This window comes from Tursiops truncatus, chromosome 8 (assembly GCF_011762595.2).
Source record: "Tursiops truncatus isolate mTurTru1 chromosome 8, mTurTru1.mat.Y, whole genome shotgun sequence".
Lineage (NCBI taxonomy): Eukaryota > Metazoa > Chordata > Mammalia > Artiodactyla > Delphinidae > Tursiops > Tursiops truncatus.
The window spans coordinates 72,573,476-72,593,861 of record NC_047041.1 but is presented as its reverse complement, the minus strand read 5'-3'; the positions used below and the strand labels follow the sequence as shown (position 1 = coordinate 72,593,861).

Sequence of the window (20,386 nt, the reverse complement as noted above, 5' to 3'; positions counted from 1 at the left end):
TATTCTTTACTTCATGTATATTACCATTCCCAACTTTTATTTATTGCATAACCTACTCAAGCAGCTCACGCACTAGTTACAGATTGCTTAAAAGTTTGTGTAACTTTCAAAACTGAATGGCTAATTACTGAGGTCTTATTATGTGCCAGAATGTTTTATGACATTTACAGGTATTAATTCCATTTAATCCTCACAAAAACCTGGTGAAGTGGGTACTACTGTTATCATCATTTTATAGAAAAGGAAACTGACTCACAGAGAGGTTCAGTAACATGCCCAAAGTAACAAACCTAGGTGCGGCAAAACAGGGCCAAGAATTCAGGTGGTCTGACTCTGGAGCAATATTCTTAACTCTGTCACATGCTACATCCTTGCCTTCCTGTGATGTACAGAAAATTATAAATAAGATCGTGTATGTGGCCAGTGAGTTTCTATCTGGGAAATTTCTCTTATGATGTATATTCCCCCATCATTTACTAATGCTGATCCCTTTCACAGAATATGACCATACCAAGTAAATCCTGGTTCCCAGTCTTAAGAGAATCGAAAAAGGTACATGAACAATTAATTCTAATACACTGTAAAAGTGTATAATAGAAGCTTAAACTAAACCGCAAAAGAAAGGAGAAAAGAGATTCTATATGTGATCAAGGGGCAAAAAGGGAAAGCTGCATAAGGGAGGAGATGTCTGAGATGAGTCTTCCAGAACTACTAGCAGTTTGCCAGACAGGGAAGGTAAAACACACTAAAAGAAATAAGGCAGTTTGCTAACACATATTTTGCTCTCACTAATCATCAGTATCTTCCATTAAGGGGCAAACTATTTCTGCCAAAAACACACTAATAATAACGTGACTTTAGAAATAGAAACAAAAGACTTTAAAACAACAGTAATCTTTGTTATCAAAGGAACATTTTTTTCAGTTAATTTTACGTAACACTGTATTTTTGATTTTTAACCTTTGTTATTTTTCACTATTATATTTTTAAAGATTTATTATTTATTTATTTTATTTTATTTTTGGCTGCATTGGGTCTTAGTTGTGGCACGCGGGATCTTTCGTTGCGGTGTGCGGGGGCTTCTCTCTAGTTGTGGTGTGCGGGTTTTCTCTTCTCTAGTTGTGGCACGCAGGCTCCAGGGCACGTGGGCTCCAGGGCACGTGGGCTCTGTAGTTTGAGGCACGCAGACTCTCTAGTTGAGGCACATGAGCTCAGTAGTTGTGGCACGTGGGCTTAGTTGCCCCGCGGCATGTGGGATCTCAGTTCCCTGACCAGGGATCGAACCCGTGTCCCCAGCATTGAAAGGTGGACTCTTTACCACTGGACCGCCAGGAAAGTCCCTGTTATTGATTATTATTTATTGAGTTTAAAAAATATACCAAAAATCTGGCAGTAAAAAGATGTCTTTTACTCTGACGGACCAACAGAAAAATAAGAAAAGCAAGAAAAAAAATGGCAAGAGGTATAGAGTTGAGGGAAAGTTATGTCTTACATTTCCTTATCTTGAACCACTGGACATATGAGATGATGTCTACTTTTAAATAGACAAAACAATACATACTAGACATGTACAGTTTTATTTTGCTTAAAATTTTAAGAGTAATAAATATAAAAGAGGAAAAATAGAAGAGTTTAAAAAAATCCTTAAATTTAGGTCATAAGCTATGGACAGGAAAGGCAAAAACACACCTGTACAACCGAAAATTTGTGTTGTTAATTAATCTCCTATACTTTCCCTAACTCTAAGATTAATTCAACTTATCTAATTTACTGAACTACTTACATAATTATTATTATATCATTTAAGGCAAGAAAGACCGGGAAAGGCCACCTAATCCTTGTGGCAGTTGTCTGAAATGGCATGGTTTCACTGCCAGACCAAACTAAAACCAACAAAGACATTTCAACACGCACCAGTTGAAAATGTGACCTATGACAGGCTTCATGGCCCAGTTTCTGGACTGTTGATAAACCAAATCACAAGTCATGTTTCTAAGTGATAAAAGCTATAAAATCCTGAAAAACTATTTACAAACAATAAAGAATATTAAATATGAACAAAGAATACCCCATCATTGTGGGTGTGGGCCGGTGCATGCATGCACTATACAGACACACTTGTGTTAGTGAAAATGGGATGGGAAAGGTGACAAAATTTTAGGTCACTTCTGTGAAGAGCAAGCCTAGACAGAAAAATTACAAAGGACTTTAGACAACCTGAATGTATATTATAAGTGATAAGGACAATGTAAATTCACCTAATGTATAATTTTCCTGATGGTCCTGATGACAGAAAATAACATGTCCAAACAAGAATCACCTCTGGCAGTTGTATCATGCAATTCCAGGATCTTATGTATCTATTTGTAAGGAGGTCATGCTGAAAACTTAGACAGAAAAGAGCAACATCAAATGAGTCAGTCTGGCTTTACTGGCTCACAGGACAAGAATTAGGGATGCTTACTTTGAAGTTTTATTAGGTGATCAGAAATGGGAAGTCATAAAGAATGGTTCTGTTGGTAAGTAAAATGTAAAAAATGAGAACAGATACTCATAGGCATGAAAATTAACATCCTATAGAAATTAAACTCTTTTTATTTAAATTATAACAATTTTATCAAATAGAAATTTCATTCAATAAAAATGAAAATGTAAAATTAAATGCAAATCTAAATGTAGAAATGCATAAATCTAAGAGAAAAGTGATAGTTTATTAAATTGACATGCTAACAGCAATGATTTGGCTTTTAAAATTACATTCTTTTCTAAGAACATCTTCCAAAATAAAAGCAAAGTTCATGAACAGCTGTAGACAAAAAACATATCTAGATTAAGCCATGGATCAGTTAGTGGACCATAGTAGAAGAAAACAGATGTACGTCTCTGCAATATATGATGCCTACATTGCTATACTGGATTACACGTCCATTAAACATCTGTGTTCAATACTGCAGGGTATTTTCTTTTTTCGGCCCTTCCTTGTTGAAAATACTTTTAAAAAGAGAAAAAAGTCTATGCTATAGCTTGAACTTGGATTATTCTAGATTTTTGCATCCTGACTGATGTAAAAAAAAAAAAATCAAAGACAGAGGATTCTATGCAAGGTATTTTAATTTTAAATGCTGCTTCATGAAAATGTGGCTTTAAAATAAATTTAGAATAGTCAGTTGTTTGCCACTTGCCCATTGTTTAAGCCAAAGTAGGAATATCTGAAAAAAATCTTGAATATATTTTAGGAAGCATACCTTCTCCTTGTTTAATTATGTAATTAGAATTTTCCAGCTTCTCAGCTCAGAAATCCGAGTAGAAGTACCAAAGTTAGGAGGGGACTTACTTATAGAAGATACTATAAATGATACTGCCAAGCCACAAAGATGATTCGGTAACTGTCATAAATTACAGTGTCTAATGCTCCACCTAACACGTTTAACACAATCTGCTAGACTCCAACCTCATTGATGCTTACAAGGAAAAGGCAGATAGTAAGATAATGCACACTCTTAAGTTATACCTTTGTGAAGAGGAAGAAAGAAAGTTCTTAGTTACCACTTCCTGGACACACATATTTGTTTCCCTTACTGAAGGGTTTCTGAAAGCACCTTGGTTCCAAACAACTGACCCCTTTCATCTCAGGTTCCAGTGACTCAGTATTGTTTCTCTGACACTGCCTTCCCGATAAAGGCAGAGATCATGCCTGACTAATCTTCCAAAATGAAAGGTGTCCTTTACATCAATTAGAGTCTAACTACAAGAGTTAGAGGAACAAAACGAAAAAGCACTGCTACAAGAGCCCAGGGCTAGGATCGCACAGTGGATGCTGGAATTATGACAAGTGGGAATTGGAGCCACAAAAGAAACAGCTTCTGTCAGCAACACCACTAGAGACAAAAGAGAAGTAGAGAAATGCCCTGTCTTCTCCCTTCCATAAATCTCCCATTAGTGTTTGCCATTAGATTCCCCAAACCCAATAGAAGTCGGCTGCCACAGGAGCCTAGGAAAAGCCACCTGCAGCGGTAGCCCTTCTCCAATCAGACAGAAGAAAAAAGAAGGATGTCAAATGGATCTGAGGGCAAAATAAGCCCAAGACCAGCATACCTTCCAGTAAAGTTCACATCATAATTGTAACAATCTCATAATTTCACTCAAACTAGCTAAGTTATCATTTATTATTATACCAACTGGCTCTAAGATTTCAATTGCATATTAATATTTCTAGACCACATTTCAAGTTCTGAAATGAAAATTCCTAGAACATCACTACCCAGAAGGATAAGTCTGCTAGGCAGGGCAAGAACTACCCAGCTAGTTAACTGAGGTGACAGCAAGTTTAGTGAAGTCTATCTTTTAGTTTGCTTCAAGTGTAATTCGGGTTAATTTTAAAGATGCATTTTCCAAGAAAAATAAAATGGTCCCTAGAGAAATGAGGATTATGTCAGCCAATATTTAGTATAAACTACTTAAAGTTGTTGCCAAGCAGGTGCCTCAAATGTACTTTCTCCAAAACACCTTTTTGTAGTCTTTAAAAAGATGCTGAATTTTTAATTATACTAAATTCATTCCTTCTCACTCAATTCATAAGGGAAATCAGGGTGCTGATACAAATTATTTGGCATAAGAAGAATAATGATATTGTGATCAAGAATTGTTAAAAGTCAAGCCTAGCATGAAAAAATCAACACACTGTTTCACATGCAAAATAGTAACTGCCAACAACAGTGACTGTCACTGGCTCTAAATTAAAACCACTACATTAAAACTGAACATTTCAAAAGCTCCCTGAAGTCAGTGCAATTTTGCTAGAATTATTATTTTCTATGTTTATTCAAAATTTATAGAAAATTGTAAAGCAAAACTCATTCTTTTTGAGAAGTTCTGATAAATTCATTTAATGAAAATACATGTTATCAAATACTTCTTTTTAAAAAAAGCTTAACAACTTCCAAATGGTTAAAAAAAAAATCTTCGTATATCTGGAAATAATATATACTTGTCTTAATTGAAGTGGCGTATCAGTGAGTTAAATCAGTTGACAATACCATTAGTTTTACTTTACAGACTCTTTAAAATAAATAGTCTTGATCTGTGGTTTCAAAAGCAAATTATAAAGCTATATATTGTACCTTAATTTTATTATCTTAATAATGCCAATAAATTATATTTTATGTGATAAAGGACACGGATTACATGACCTAACAGATCAGAAAGATAGGATATTAAGTATGACAACAACAGTGGCAACATCACATTATTCTGACATAAACAGTCTTAGGAAATCCTTAACTAGTCCTTGTAGGCTTTTAGGAAAACATATTTAGGCCTCTACAAATCTAGAAAGTAGAAAAATAATAATTCTTTATTATGACTTTAAAAGCAAAAAGGCTAATTTACCCTATTCTTTAAAAAATTATAAATGGCCAGAAAAGAAGTGCCATTTCAGAATAAACTACCATAAAAAGACTGTAGCTGTTTTTAAAATAATGCTACCATTTTGCCATTTATCAAATATAATTAAACGCAGAAAACCTGCTACTTTATTCATTGCCTTCTTTAAAAATTAATGAAAGTAGTTTTCTCTGCAAACACTTACCATCCACTCGGATATAATAACGTCCACTTTTTCTACAGGAAGACGAACTTCTTCGATTTTTCCTTTAATTAGCATAATAGTATCTTCAAGTTTATTTAGTCTGAAAATTGTCATAATGAATTAAATTAGTATGTTAAACAGATTCTGAAAACTAGTCAAATTACATAATTTCTTGGCAACCGTTCATTTTAGTTTATGGAACCCAAAGGTATGTTTTTTCAAAGTTTATTTATTCTCTGTGCACTGTAATTGCTTTTTGGTCACATCATGAACCCCCCAGAATGTTTCTGGTTAATACAATAATACAACTAAACCAGCATTTAAAACTACAGCATGAAAAGAAACCCGAATTCTATTCAAAATACATGTCAATAAAGTTAATGGGTCTTTTTTTTTTTAAAGGGAGAGGTGGAGACAGACCAGACAACAAAAGTACATTTTAAAGGGAAGTAGTGTGTCACAGTGGAGAGACAGTTAGGGCCAGAGCTCTTACACTGATTTCCAGGTCCTCTAGCACTTGTCAGCTAAGTGATCTTCACCAAATTATGTAACAATCTCACTGAGCCTGTGTGTTCAGGTGTAAAACAGAAAGATGATACCTTCCCTAACTACTTCACAGTCTATTATGAGGATGAAATATTTGTGAAAGCTATGTACACATCCTCAAGCCCTATATAATGGTAACGTATTATCATGAATAACAAAATACCGTATGCTGTGTAAAACTTGAAATTCTCCTCCCATCATAAATAATTTAACCTTGTCCAATACCATTCATTAGATATTTTTACATGCTTGATCACTAGATTAGCACATATTTTTCACCCCCTCCTTTTGCAATTTCAAATGAACAACAGAGTTAAAGAGATAATTCCAAAAAGCTAAAAGCAAGCTACTAAGCTTGTATCTAATTAAATAAACTCACAACCTTCAAAAGATGTACATCTGAATTATAAAGGATTTCTTCTGCTAACAAAGGAGGGATTTTCCACCCAAATTTCACTGAGGTATTATATACGTAAGATTAAATGCATTTTAAGGGTAAATTTTGTTGAATTAAAAAAAAAACAGATATACTTGGGTGACCACCACCACCACTATCAATATACAGACATTTCTATTTTCTTACGAAGATTCATTAGTGCTCCTTCCAGAAAATCCTCCCATCCACAGGCAAGCACTGATTTCTTTCTTTTACTACATATTAAAATTTGTATTTTGGGGACCTCCCTGGTGGCGCAGTGGTTAAGAATCTGCCTGCCAATGCAGGGGACATGGGTTTGAGCCCTGGTCTGGGAAGATCCCACATGCCGCGGAGCAACTAAGCCTGTGTACCACGACTACTGAGACTGAGCTCTAGAGCCCACGAGCCACAACTACTGAGCCCACGAGCCACAACTACTGAAGCCCGCGTGCCTAGAGCCCGTGCTCCACAAGAGAAGCCACCTCAGTGAGAAGCCCACGCACTGCAACAAAGAGTAGCCCCCACTCGCCGCAACTACAGAAAGCCCACGCACTGCAACAAAGACCCAACGGCAGCCATAAATAAATAAATTTATTTTTTTTTAAAGTTTGTTATTTTGTAGAGTTTTACATAAATGTAATCATACTGAATGTACCCCTTTGTGTCTGGTTTCTTTCAAAAAGCATACTTTTTAGATTCATGCATATGTTTCTGTATATCAGTAGTTCCATTCCTAGGTATTGTTGAGTAGTATTCCACTGTATGAATAAAACACTTTTGTTCACCCACACACCTGGGGATGGAATTCTGGATTATTCCAGCTTTGTACTATAATGAATAAAGCTGCTATTAACATTTATGTACAAGAACTGCTCTGTTAAATGGAAGTGATAGAACTTTTTAGGAAACTGCGATTTTGTTTTACAAAGTTCATATACAATTATACATTCCAACAAGCAATATATGAGCATTCCTTTTTAAATTTTTGAATTTTATTTTATTTTTTTATACAGCAGGTTCTTATTAGTCATCAATCTTATACACATCAGTGTGTACGTGTCAATCCCAATCGCCCAATTCAGCACACCCCCCCACCCCCACCCCCCCGCTGCTTTCCCCGCTTGGTGTCCATACGTTTGTTTTCTACACCTGTGTCTCAATTTCTGCCCTGCAAAAAGGTTCATCTGTACCATTTTTCTAGGTTCCACATATATGCGTTAATATACGATATTTGTTTTTCTCTTTCTGACTTACTTCACTCTGTACAACAGTCTCTAGATCCATCCACGTCTCTACAAATGACCCAATTTCGTTCCTTTTTAGGGCTGAGTAATATTCCACTGTATATATGTACCACATCTTCTTTATCCATTCATCTGTCGATGGGCATTTAGGTTGCTTCCATGATCTGGCTATTGTAAATAGTGCTGCAATGAACACTGGGGTGTATGTGTCTTTTTGAATTATGGTTTTCTCTATAGCTTCACAACCTAGTCATCTTAGTATTGCTGATCTTTTAAATTTTAACTGGGTGTTAAGATCTCATCATGGTTAAAAGTTGCATTTTCCTAATGACCAAGTATTTTTTCCATATGCTTACTGGCCATATTCCCCTATCATCTTTTGTTCAAATTTTTTGCCCATTTAAAAAATTGGCTCAGTTGTCTTATTATTGAATTTTAAGAGTTCTTTACATCTTCTGGATAAAAACCCTGATGGATTTAAGTACAGTGAATATTTTCTTCCATCCTGTGGCTTTTTCATTTTTTTAATGATATGTTTGAAGAGCTAAAGTTTTTAATTTTGATAAAAACCAATTTATCATATTTTTCTTTTGAGGTTCATGCTTTTGGTGACATATCTAAGAAATCTTTGCCTACATCAAATATTTTCACCTATGTTTTCTTCTAAATTTTTTTTAGTTTCCATTTTAAGTTATTTTTTCCAATATAGCATCATGATCATTATTTTCATATATAATGAAAAAACTTTGCTGGAAAAACTATCACAAGTGATAGTTTCAACTTTGTTGAAGAAAAAGTATTACCAACCCATGGAATTACTTCAGAATCGTTGTCAAAAATCAATTAAACATAATGTGTAAGCTTATTTCTGAACTTCCAATTCTGCCCCAAGATTTAGATGCATATCCTAATGCTAATACAACAGTTTCTTGATTTTTATAGCTTTAAATCAAGTCATGAAGTCTGACAGTGTATGTCCTTTAACTTTATTCTTCTTTTAAAATTCTTTTGGATATTCCAGGTCATTTGTGTTTTCCATATGAATTTTAGGATCAGCTCTCAGACAATATGTAAACAAAACAGCATTTCTATGTCCCAATAGGAAGTAATGAGAAAAGAGAATGGACATATCTCGGTGAGTGAATAAGGATCAGACTGTCAAATCTGACTCACATAAGCCAGAGATTTTACCCAGTGTCAGGCTTCACAAATAATTTCAAAAATACGGGCAGTTAAGAGGTCCAGACTAATCAGGGAGAAGTCTGGGACATGAAAAGCAACTTCTTTATTCTTCCCTTCCCTGTATTAGATATGCACACTCTGGCCTAGAGTAGACAGGCCTCTAAGAAAGGTGCACAGGTTATTAACTTCCACAGTAAGAAGTCCTGCTCTATGTACCAGATTGCTCCCTGCTTTTTCTGAGTCTCTTGATTGCCTGTATCATTGAAATTATTAATAAAGCTTAATACTGGATAATCTCTCTGGGTAATCCTGGGTAATCAGGTTTCTGTGTATCTGATTTGAAAATATTTTATCTCAGAGTAGTGCTGTGAGGAGGACTCATACAGATCCATGAATCAAAAAGGCTGAGGCACTTTTTAGCCAGAAAAAGGAGGAGACTGAAAAATAAGAGGAGGATCTAATCCTGGGATAGCTGCCTACTCATCCTTGGTGTGAAGTGGCAAAACTGAGATTCAGAGAAAGTAGCTACTGGCCTGACAGGCAGCAGCAGGCAGAGAGGAAGATAGTAAAAAATTACACTATCTGGCAGTTACTAGCATTTCTGAAAAAATGCCACTCTTTTCAGAGAAGAAATGATGGCAAGAGAAAGGACCAGAAGAACAGTTTTTCCTCTCACTGGAAGGCCTTCTTATGCTTATATGGCTGCCTGGGAAGATGAGGTATCCACTAAGAAAGTAATGAACTTAAAGCTTGGGGTTACCCCCAAAGACGATACAAACGGAGGAGGACATGGTCAGAGGACTGAGTGCTGAGAATATTTTGTGAAAGAGGACATTTTTGAGAGACATCCGAGAAAATGCTGGTGAAATCATTACTGGCATGGATAAACAATCAGGAGGATACTATCACTTATTTTACATACAACTGAGTAGAAAGGATTACTTGGGTCGATGATAGATCCCTAAGAGGCTGTGAACAGATGCTTCCAGGTGATACAACAACTAAACTACTACAGTGAGTAAGAGCAGGGCTGCAGTTTATCTATCTCAAGAGAGGTAATCCCCTGTCATCACCCCAACCCTCAAGCAGAACAGTTCTCTAAAACAGTAGGCATGTTATGCATGCAAGTCAACTTAGACTGGCTTTATGATAACAATATAATTTAATGCTATTGGCAAAGATAAGAACAGATGTGGAAATCAGCAACTCCTCCTTCTTGAGCACTTTATGTAATCTTGTTATTGGGAAGCCAAGAGAATATTCAGGAGGCAGTATCTGATTACTTTGTTCAGTTACCAAGAATAGTACTGCATGATGTTTTTGACATACAAAAGAAAGGGGGCATCAACAGGAGAAAAGACAGAGGGAGGAAACAAAAACCAGCTCACTGAGAGGGGAGTTTAGATAGCTTTCGAAATATGATGTGAAAAAGAGAAATTAGATAACATTTCTACTGAGTTATTAATAAGCTTTGTAAAGAATGGTTCAAATCCTGGTAGTCATTAGGGTCTTCACAGGTTTTTTCTTTGCAGAAATCATTGTAGAAAATGTTGTAAGAGTAAAGATACCAGAGAAATACATGGCAAGGAAATACTGACCAATGTCAGAGGATAAAACGGGGAAGAAGTTGTTAAAACAGCTGACTGGTAGTTCATGCACAGCATCTATTGGGGGATATTCATCCCTTGGATGAATTTTCCATTAAAAGTGACTTAATGGGCTTCCCTGGTGGCGCAGTGGTTGAGAGTCTGCCTGCCGATGCAGGGGAAACGGGTTCGTGCCCCGGTCCAGGAGGATCCCACATGCCGTGGAGCAGCTGGGCCCGTGAGCCATGGCCGCTGAGCCTGAGCGTCCGGAGCCTGTGCTCCGCAGCAGGAGAGGCCACAGCAGTGAGAGGCCCGAGTACCGCAAAAAAAAAAAAAAAAAAAAAGTGACTTAACGTCCTTGCATTGTCTGGAAGGAGGTTAGAAATATTAACAATACACTTTGATATACTTTAATTTTCAGTGTGTGTTTCATGTTCTTTACAGAAATACAATTTTTCATATTAATTATGTATTCAGTACTATGAACAATTATATGCCAATAAATTGGACAACTTAGAAGAAATGGACAAGTTTCTAGAAACATACAGCCCACTAAAATTTAATCAAGAAGAAACAGATAATTTGAACTGAACAATCACTAGAAGTGAAATAGAATCTGTAATAAAAAAACTCCCTGCAAACAGAAGTCCAGGACCACATGGCTTCACTGAGGAACTTTACCAAACATACAAAGAAGAACATATACCAATCCTTCTCAAACTATTCCAAAAGACTGAAGAGGAGGGAACACCTCCAAAGTCATTCTATGAAGCCACCATCATCACACTGATACCAAAAGCAGACAAAGACACTACAAAAAACAAAAGAAAATACACACACACACACATATAGTAGAGGCCAATATCTTTGACGAATATACATGCAAAAATTTTCAACAAACCAAATGGTGAAAAGCTGAAAGCCTTCCCACTAAATTCAGGAAGAAGACAAGAATGACCACCCTCACTGCTTCTATTCAACATAGTATTGGAAGTCCTAGCCACAGCAATCAGACAAGAAAAAGAAATAAAAGGTATCCAAATTGGAAGGGAAGAGATAAAATTGTCATTACATGCAGATGATATGATACTTTATATAGAAAAACCTAAAGCCTCCACACAAAAACTACTAGAACTGATAAACAAATTCAGCAAGGTAGCAGGATACAAGGGTAACATACAGAAATCTGTTGCATTTCTTTACACTAAAAATGAAATATCAGAAAGGAAAGTAAAAAAAAAAAAAAATCCCTTTTAAAATTGCATTTAAAAAAAAATACTTAGGAATAAACCTGACCAAGGAGGTGAAAGACTTATACACTGAGAACTATAAAACACTGGTAAAGGAAACTGAAGATGATTTAAAGAAACAGATAGATATCCCATGTTCTTGGACTGGAAGAATTAATATTGTTAAAATGGCCATACTACCCAAAGCAAGCTACAGATTGAATGTGATCCCTATCAAATTAGCTATGACATTTTTCAAAGAACTAGAACAAATAATCCTACAATTTATATGGAACCACAAAAGACCCAGAATTGCCAAAGTAATCCTGAGGAAAAAAAACAAAGCTGAAAGCATAACCCTCTCAAAGTTCAGACAATACTATAAAGCTACATGAATCAAAAGAGCATGGTATGGGGCTTCCCTGGTGGCACAGTGGTTGAAGGTCCACCTGCTGATGCAGGGGGCACAGGTTCGTGCCCCAGTCCGGGAAGATCCCACATGCCGCGGAGCGGCTGGGCTGGTGAGCCATGGCCGCTGAGCCTCCGTGTTCGGAGCCTATGCTCTGCAACAGGAGAGGCCACAGCAGTGAGAGGCCCGTGTACTGCAAAAAAAAAAAAAAAAAAAAAAAAAAAGAGCATGATATTGGCATAAAAACAGACATATGGATCAATGGAACAGAAAAGAGAGCCCGAAAATAAACCACCACCTACAGTCAATTAATCTTCGACCTAGGAGGCAAGAATATACAGTAGAGAAAAGACAGTCTCTTCTGCAAGTGGTGGTGGGAAAGCTGGACAGCCGCATGTAAACCCCTCACACCATACACAAAAATAAACTCAAAATGGCTTAAAGACTCAAATATAAGACATGATACCATAAAACTCCTAGAAGAGAACATAGGCAAACAGTCTCTGAGGTAAATTGTAACAGTATTTTCTTAGGTCAGTCTCCCAAGGCAATAAAAATTAAAGCAAAAATCAACAAATGGGACCTAATCAAACTCTGTACAGCAAAGGAAACCATAAACAAAACAAAACAAAAAGACAACCTACAGACTGGGAGAAAATATTTGTAAATGATGCAACTGACAAGGGCTTAATTTCCAAAATATACAAACAGCTCATAATACTCAATAACAAAAAAACAAACATCTCGATGAAAAAATGGGCAGAAGACCTAAGTAGACATTTCTCCAAAGAAGACATACAGATGGTCAACAGGCACATGAAAAGATGCTCAACATCACTAGTTATTAGAGAAATGCAAATCAAAACTACAATGAAGTACCACCTTACACCAGTCAGAATGGCCATCATTAAAAAGTCTATAAATAATAAATGCTGCAGAGGATGTGGAGAAAAGGGAACTCTCCTACACTGCTACTGGGAATGTAAATTGGTGCAGGTACTATGGAAAACAGTATGGAGGTTCCTTAAAAAACTAAAAACAGAAATACCACATGATCCAGCAATTCCATTCCTGGGTATATATCCAGATAAAACAGAAACACTAATTCAAAAAGATACATTCACCACAGTGCTCACAGCAGCACCATATACAACAGCTAAGACATGGAAGCAACGCAAGTGCCCAGCAACAGATGACTGGAGTAAGACGATATGATACACACACACACACACACACACACACACACACACACGCACACACACAATGGAATACTAATCAGCCATTAAAAAGAATGAAATATTGCCACCTGCAGCAACATGGATGAACCTAGAGAATATTATGCTTAGTGAAACAAGTCAGACAGAGAAAGATAAATAGTGTATGATATCATTCATATGTGGAATCTAAAAAGTAATAAACACGAGCTTATATACGAAACAGAGGCACAGAAATAGAGAACAAACTTATGGTTACCAAAGGGGAAAGGCAGAGAGGGACAGAGGACAGGGATAAATTAGGAGTTTGAGATTAGCAGATACAAACTGCTATATATTAAGACAGATAAACAACAAGGTCCTACTGTATAGCACAGGGAACTATATTCAGTATCTTTTAATAAATGATAATAGAAAAGAAGATGAAAAAGTATATATGTATAACTTAATCACTTTGCTGTACACCAGAAACTAACACAACAGTAAATCAACTATATGTCAAATTAAAAAAATTAAAGTATTCAGCACCTTGATACTTTATTATTGTAATAACTTATTTATAGCTTATTTCTGATATCAATATTCACAAACATATTACTAGGGAACAAGAACAGTCTTGTTCCTTCATTTCCAATTCTTATACCCTTCTTTTTATTGCCTTGCTCCACTGTCTAGGATCTCCTTTACAGTGTTGAATAGAAAAGGTGATGGCAAGTATCCCTGTCCTGTTCCTGAACTTAAAGTGAATGCTTTCAAAGCTTCATCAAGTTCTAGGCTGTAATTCTGGTTTTTGTAGATACACTGTGCCATGTTACAATATAACATTCTAGTTCTAGTTTGCTAAGAGTTTTAATATATAGATACATTGAAGGGATATGGAATTTTATCAAACTTTTTTTCCTGAGATATCTCAAAATATTTTTCTGGTTGATTTTCTCAAATTTAACCAAACTTGTACTCCTGGGATAAACTTTATTACCTTCCAATATATTGCTCAATTAATTTTCTAATATTTTGTATAGGATGTCTGCACATATGTTCACAAATGAGTGACCTGTAATTTTCTGTTCTACTGCCTTAGTAGAGTTTTGGTATAAAGGTTATACTGGCCTCATATATGGATGCTTGATTCCCAACAAATATGACAGTGCAAAGTAGAGAGGAAAGAATGGTCTCTGTACTAAGTGAGACTGGGACAACTAGGTCATTTAAACAGATTACAAATAATAATAATAATAATAATAGTAATAATAAAAAGCTGGATCACTACCTCATACCATATACAAAAAACAATGCCTGGTAGATTACAAACTTACATGTAAAAAACACAACTATAAAATTTATAAGAGAATATAGGAAAACACCTCCATAAGACTTCTTACCCAACTCACATATAGTGGCAACCATAAACATGAATGATGCTCATGAAAACTGAGAATTTCAGTACATCAAAGTCACTATGAAGACAGTGAAATAGCAAGCAAGAATGAGAACTTTTTCATTACATAAAATCTATAAACAAATCAAATAAAAAGAAATTTAAAGATTGCCTACAAATAATAAAAAGGCCCAACTCAATGGAAACCTGAACAAAAGACATAAACAGATATTTCACAGAAAAGGAAATCCAAATGTCCAATAATCACATGAAAAGATGCTCAGCCTCACTGACAATCACAGAAGTGCAAATTTAAATTGCAATGAGATACTGCTATACAACCAACTGGAAAAAATTCTTAAAGGTAGGCAATACCAACCAGAAATGTTATATACTATTGGTAGAAGTATAAATTGGTAAAACCACTCTGGAAAATAGCCTGGCGATGCTGAGAAAATGTGAAGATATGTATACCCTAAAGCCTGCAATTTTATATGTAAATATATACCCCACAGATGTGTGTACCAGGCACATGTACAGAAAGTTCATAACAAAATCGTTCTTAACAGACCTAAACTGGAAAACACAAAAATTCCCATCAAGAACAGAAAAGATAAATTGGGATATATTAATCAATGGCATTCTATATAATAATAAACATGAATGAACACTAAAAATAATGTTGAGCAAAACAAGCTAGACAAAAAGAATGCATATGATTTCATTTATCTAAAGGTCAAAATTGAGTAAACTAAACTATGCCCATTTAAGTGGTTAATATATAAAGCAATATAAAGGAAGTGATTACCACCAAAGTCAGTATGGTACTTACCTCAATCAAGCAGGGAGAGCATCTGACTGAAAAAGGGCAAAAGGAGGTGGGAGGAATGCTAAAGTGCTGGAAATGTTCTCTTTCCTATTATTTATCCATACATATGCATATTAGAACATATAATTTATGTGTTATGCACTTTTTAATATGTATATCTCACACAAAGGTAAAAAAGAAAGGATGTTTATATCCCGTCTGAGTTTTTTCAAAGAGGTACTTAATAAAATTCTCTATGAAAAAACTGCTGCAGTTGCTTACTATTTACTGCAATATTTAATTGGGCTTTCACAACTACAAACACTTCAAAGGAAACAGAAAGCAATCTTCTAAAAAGAGCAAAATGTTCCCACTGCCGTAAAAATATCTTCAGAATGCTCATGCGAAACAAGGTGTATCCTGTAAAAGGCCATCTGCTCAGGCTGTTTATTGTCTGCTACAAGTCATAATCCTATTTGCCTCAGTAATTACTTGTTCAAATATAAATATAACCGGAAAGATTAAGATTTCAGGGAATACAGAAAAAAAGACAAAGGCCATAATTCCCAGTAATTCTGTATTAAAACATCACAACAGATATCATTCATGTAGATAACCCCTTTTATGAGACTGCTCATCTTAATCACCACCTGATTTACCATTCATGAAAGAAACTATAGATTTTACTTATTTTTCTTTTCTCAAGTGTCCAATCACTAAACCTTACATTAGCATAAAAGCATTCGAGGGCTTCCCTGGTGGCGCAGTGGTTGAGAGTCTGCCTGCCGATGCAGGGGACACGGGTTCGTGCCCCGGTCTGGGAAGATCCCACATGCCGCGGAGCGGCTGGGCCCGTGAGCCATGGCCTCTAAGCCTGCGCTTCCGGAGCCTGTGCTCCACAACGGGAGAGGCTACAACAGTGAGAGGCCCGCGTAACGCAAAAAAAAAAAAAAAAAAAAAAAAAAAAAAAAAAAAAAAAAAAGCATTCGAAATGAATTCTATCTCTGGAAACACCTGCTCAAAAACTAGCATAGATTTAATCTATAGAAATACAACACCATAATAAAAAGAGTACGCTAAGTAAGTCTCTTAACTAATCCAATAAACACAAATTATCTATTTTTCTAAGTGAACATTTTGTTAGAACAACAATCACTATCCTATATTATTTCCTATCTTAAAAGTAGCAATTTAAGTTTTATCTCATGATACAGGGACATCATCATGATTATCTGATACTGGGCATACAGAGATAAAAGACATGGTCTGTGCGCTTAAGAACATGGTCTAAGGGATTCAGAGCAGTAAAGAACACAGGGTCCACAGGAGCTAATATAATAAGCCCTTAACTAAGTGACATTTGAGCTTAGTCAGGAAAAAACAGAGCATCCACAAAGACGTATGCAAGCATGGGGGTAAAGGAGGGTGCCTCATCTCTGTGTGCACAAACTGCTTGTGGTTATGTGTGTGTGTGCGTGTGTGTGTATGGAAGAGAAATTCCAAGTTTGAAGAGCTATAAATAGTTTAGTATGATTAGAACAACAAGAGGTAGTATGTAGTGACAAAGCTGGGAGGTAGTTACAGGGGATGCAAAGGAGTCTAGATTTTATTTAGAGATAATGAGGAGACATTTCAGGATTTTTAGAATGAGAAATATAGGATCAAATTTGTAATGTACCTCTGCCCAATGTGATTTTGATAAAAGACATAGTCTAGGTTCTAAGAAAGAACATGGTCTAGCAGAGAGAGAGACGTGCAAACAGCATAAAGTACCACAGGGGTTCATACAATGAACCCCTTATCAACTAAATGGCATTTAAAGCTGGTGACAAAATTATTATAAAGTTTACCTAGAAGAATACATGGGTGATAACTATTTTTTCAAAATGCATATGGGGCAGGGGGACAGGGAGGGAATACCCTGATATAAAAATATACAAGGCATATAGTATTACTTTGCTTTCAGTTAGCTATGGCACCCAAGCATACATATTTCTCTCTTGTTCCCCAAGCATGCTGAAATGACAATAAAGTAATACAAAATGTAATACACTTATAAACTCATGGAGATTTTAGAAGGTAATATCAAACAACCAAACATTCTGATAAATTCAGTGGGGAAAAAAAGGAGACTCAAATGATTTTGGTAAACTTGTGAAGAAGGACCCAGTGCTCAGAGCACACATCAGAGAAGACTGTAGTGGAGGTGGGAGCCATTTTTCACAACACAAATCCCTGATGTCAAGAGGTATACAAAGTGGAAGTGACAAAGGAACTGAAAAATCATAGGAAAAGTGGTGCCCAGAACAGATCTCCCTCCCTTTTTCTCAGAGAGATGAGAGAAAACCCATATCAATTACCTTTATGAAATAATCTAGTCCTCCATTCATAAATGTAAAACAAAAGGAATCCTTAACTATTTGAGATAGGGGAAAGATGTAAGGACATCTCATAAACAACAAGTACTACCAGGCAGATAATTTCAATGCAGGGGCCAGACTTGCAATCATAACAAAGCTATTCCATGAGCTGCCTCCCTCCCAAATGTACCATTTGTGTTTACAGGAGTGTAGCTGCGCAATTACTAACACTGGGGACATTTATTATTTAAAATTAGCAATAGCTTAGCTTCTAACACAATGAAAAAAATGAAGAAAGAATAACCTGGATTCAAGCAGAGACAATAGGTTTTCAGTCTTTCGTGTTGACAATTTATCTGGCTTTGAATGTTTGATGTCCTGGATCTTGAAAATACATTCATTCATTCATTCATTGAGTAAGTATGTACACTGAATACCTACCTGTGTGCCTGGTACCCTCCCAGGAGGTTGGGGCACATCCGTGAATGAAATGGAGAAAAATCCCTGTCTAACCTTAGGGAGCTTATATTTTTAGTAAAGCTTACATTTTCATGTACTTCATCTCCTGTAACCTAAGTCTTTAAAGTGAGATCTCATACCAGGATTAGAGGTAATTTTTAGTTTCTCCTTTATTCTCTCATGTCTTCCCAACACAAAAACAACTTTTTCCCCTTTCTTCCTTTATTTATTTAAAGGGGAAGAGAATTGGTAGGAAAGTCAATCTGGCTGCACTGAGAGAGTACATGACAGAAGACCAAATAACTGAATACAAATAACCGAGCTACTTATGTGCAGATGTGTTAATTCATGTGAGTATATACGCAATGCAAGAATGTGAATTAAGGCAAGGATTTAAGAAACATCAATGAGGGACTTCGCTGGTGGCTAAGCGGTTAATAATCTGCCTGCCAATGCAGGGGACACAGGTTCGAGCCCTGGTCTGGGAAGATCCCACATGCCACAGAGCAACTAAGCCTGTGCACCAAAACTACTGAGCCTGTGCTCTAGAGCCTGTGAGCCACAACTACGAAGCCCTCGTGCCACTACTACTGAAGCCTGTGCGACTAGAGCCCGTGCTCCAAAACAAGAGAAGCCACCGCAATGAGAAGCACACCCACCGCAACAAAGAGTAGCTCCTACTCGCTGCAACTAGAGAAAGCCCGAGTGCAGCAACAAAGACCCAATGCAGCCAAAAATAAATATAAATAAATAAATAAATATAAAAGACACATCAACTGTAGACAAGGGATGGATTTGAGAAACAGTAAGGCTTTTCAAGAGGACTCTATCTCCAGCAAGTCTGCTGATGGAGACGCCAAGTTTGAGTCCCAGGTTCCCATTTTGACCTGTGAGAAGAGTTAATGCAGGTCTGTTCTCTCAGTTCTTACTTATCTCTGTAACCATGTCAATAATTCTGCATCAAACCCTAAGAACAAAACTCCTGAACATTCATGTAGTTTCTGGTTAATGATGCTATTCTATACACGTGAAGCTGTGGACCAAGACAAATCAGGAGGACAGCAATGTTTAAAGTAAACATGAAGATTAATGATATGTACCTGGTATCTGACATGGGTTTGTACAAATGGCTGGTCACACAACAGGTATGTGCCTACGTGAACAGTTCTCTTTGAGAACTATAGACTCTAAGACTCAAGCAAACTTCCTTGGGTAGAGATATCTCATAAGAGTCTCTGAGGTTCACAGCTAGAAGGAAAAGTACATCTTGCGTGACTCTTGCAGAGAAGAAAGGATTTTGTGGAAGCCTGTACATGGCCTCCTTACCTATGGATATCTTTTTCTTACTGTCCCTGGACTATATCCTTTGCTGTAATAAATCTTAGCTGTGAACACAACTTTATATTGAGTCATGTGAGTTCTTCCAGTGAACCACTGAACTAGTGGGTAGTCACAGGACCCCCAAGACAGGACCACTGAGTTGACACAAAATTAAGGGGATGGTGGGACACAAGAAAAACTGAATTTAGTTTCTACGTAAGGCGTCTTGATCACCTTCATTACCTTCATTAGAAGACTCCTGAGCAGCAATTTTTTTTTTTTACCATTTTAACTTCATCAGTGGTTCAAAGTTCCCTTCAACTTTAACTTGCTCTTCTATTATTTCTATTATATTTATAAACAAATATGAAGAAACATCCCTTACTTCAAGGATTTATCCGGTGCATTTTGTGATCTTGTTCCAAATATTATATATACCACCACAATCTTTAAATTCATTAACTTACTTTATTCTTCTCAAAAACCTTTCACTAAGTATCTACCACATATAAGACACTTTGCCAGGTGTAATAGGGATAAAAATATTAAGAAGATAAAGCTCCTATCCTAGAATCCAGAGAAGGATATTTACATAAATATGACAACAGATCTAGGCTTTTCTTAATGTTTCATTTTTAACAGTATT

The 20,386-nt window shown here is 36.3% G+C and overlaps 1 protein-coding gene across 8 annotated transcripts in view; it reads right to left on the bottom strand.

The window, feature by feature from the left end:
- Positions 1-20,386, bottom strand: part of PRMT3 (protein arginine methyltransferase 3) — a 135,402-nt gene that overhangs the window by 78,944 nt on the left and 36,072 nt on the right. For all 8 annotated transcript variants that reach the window (XM_019948377.3, XM_033862634.2, XM_019948375.3 and 5 more), the window contains one exon: positions 5,588-5,687. In XM_019948377.3, the coding sequence (XP_019803936.1) occupies positions 5,588-5,687 (100 nt within the window). The remainder of the gene's footprint in view (positions 1-5,587; positions 5,688-20,386) is intronic.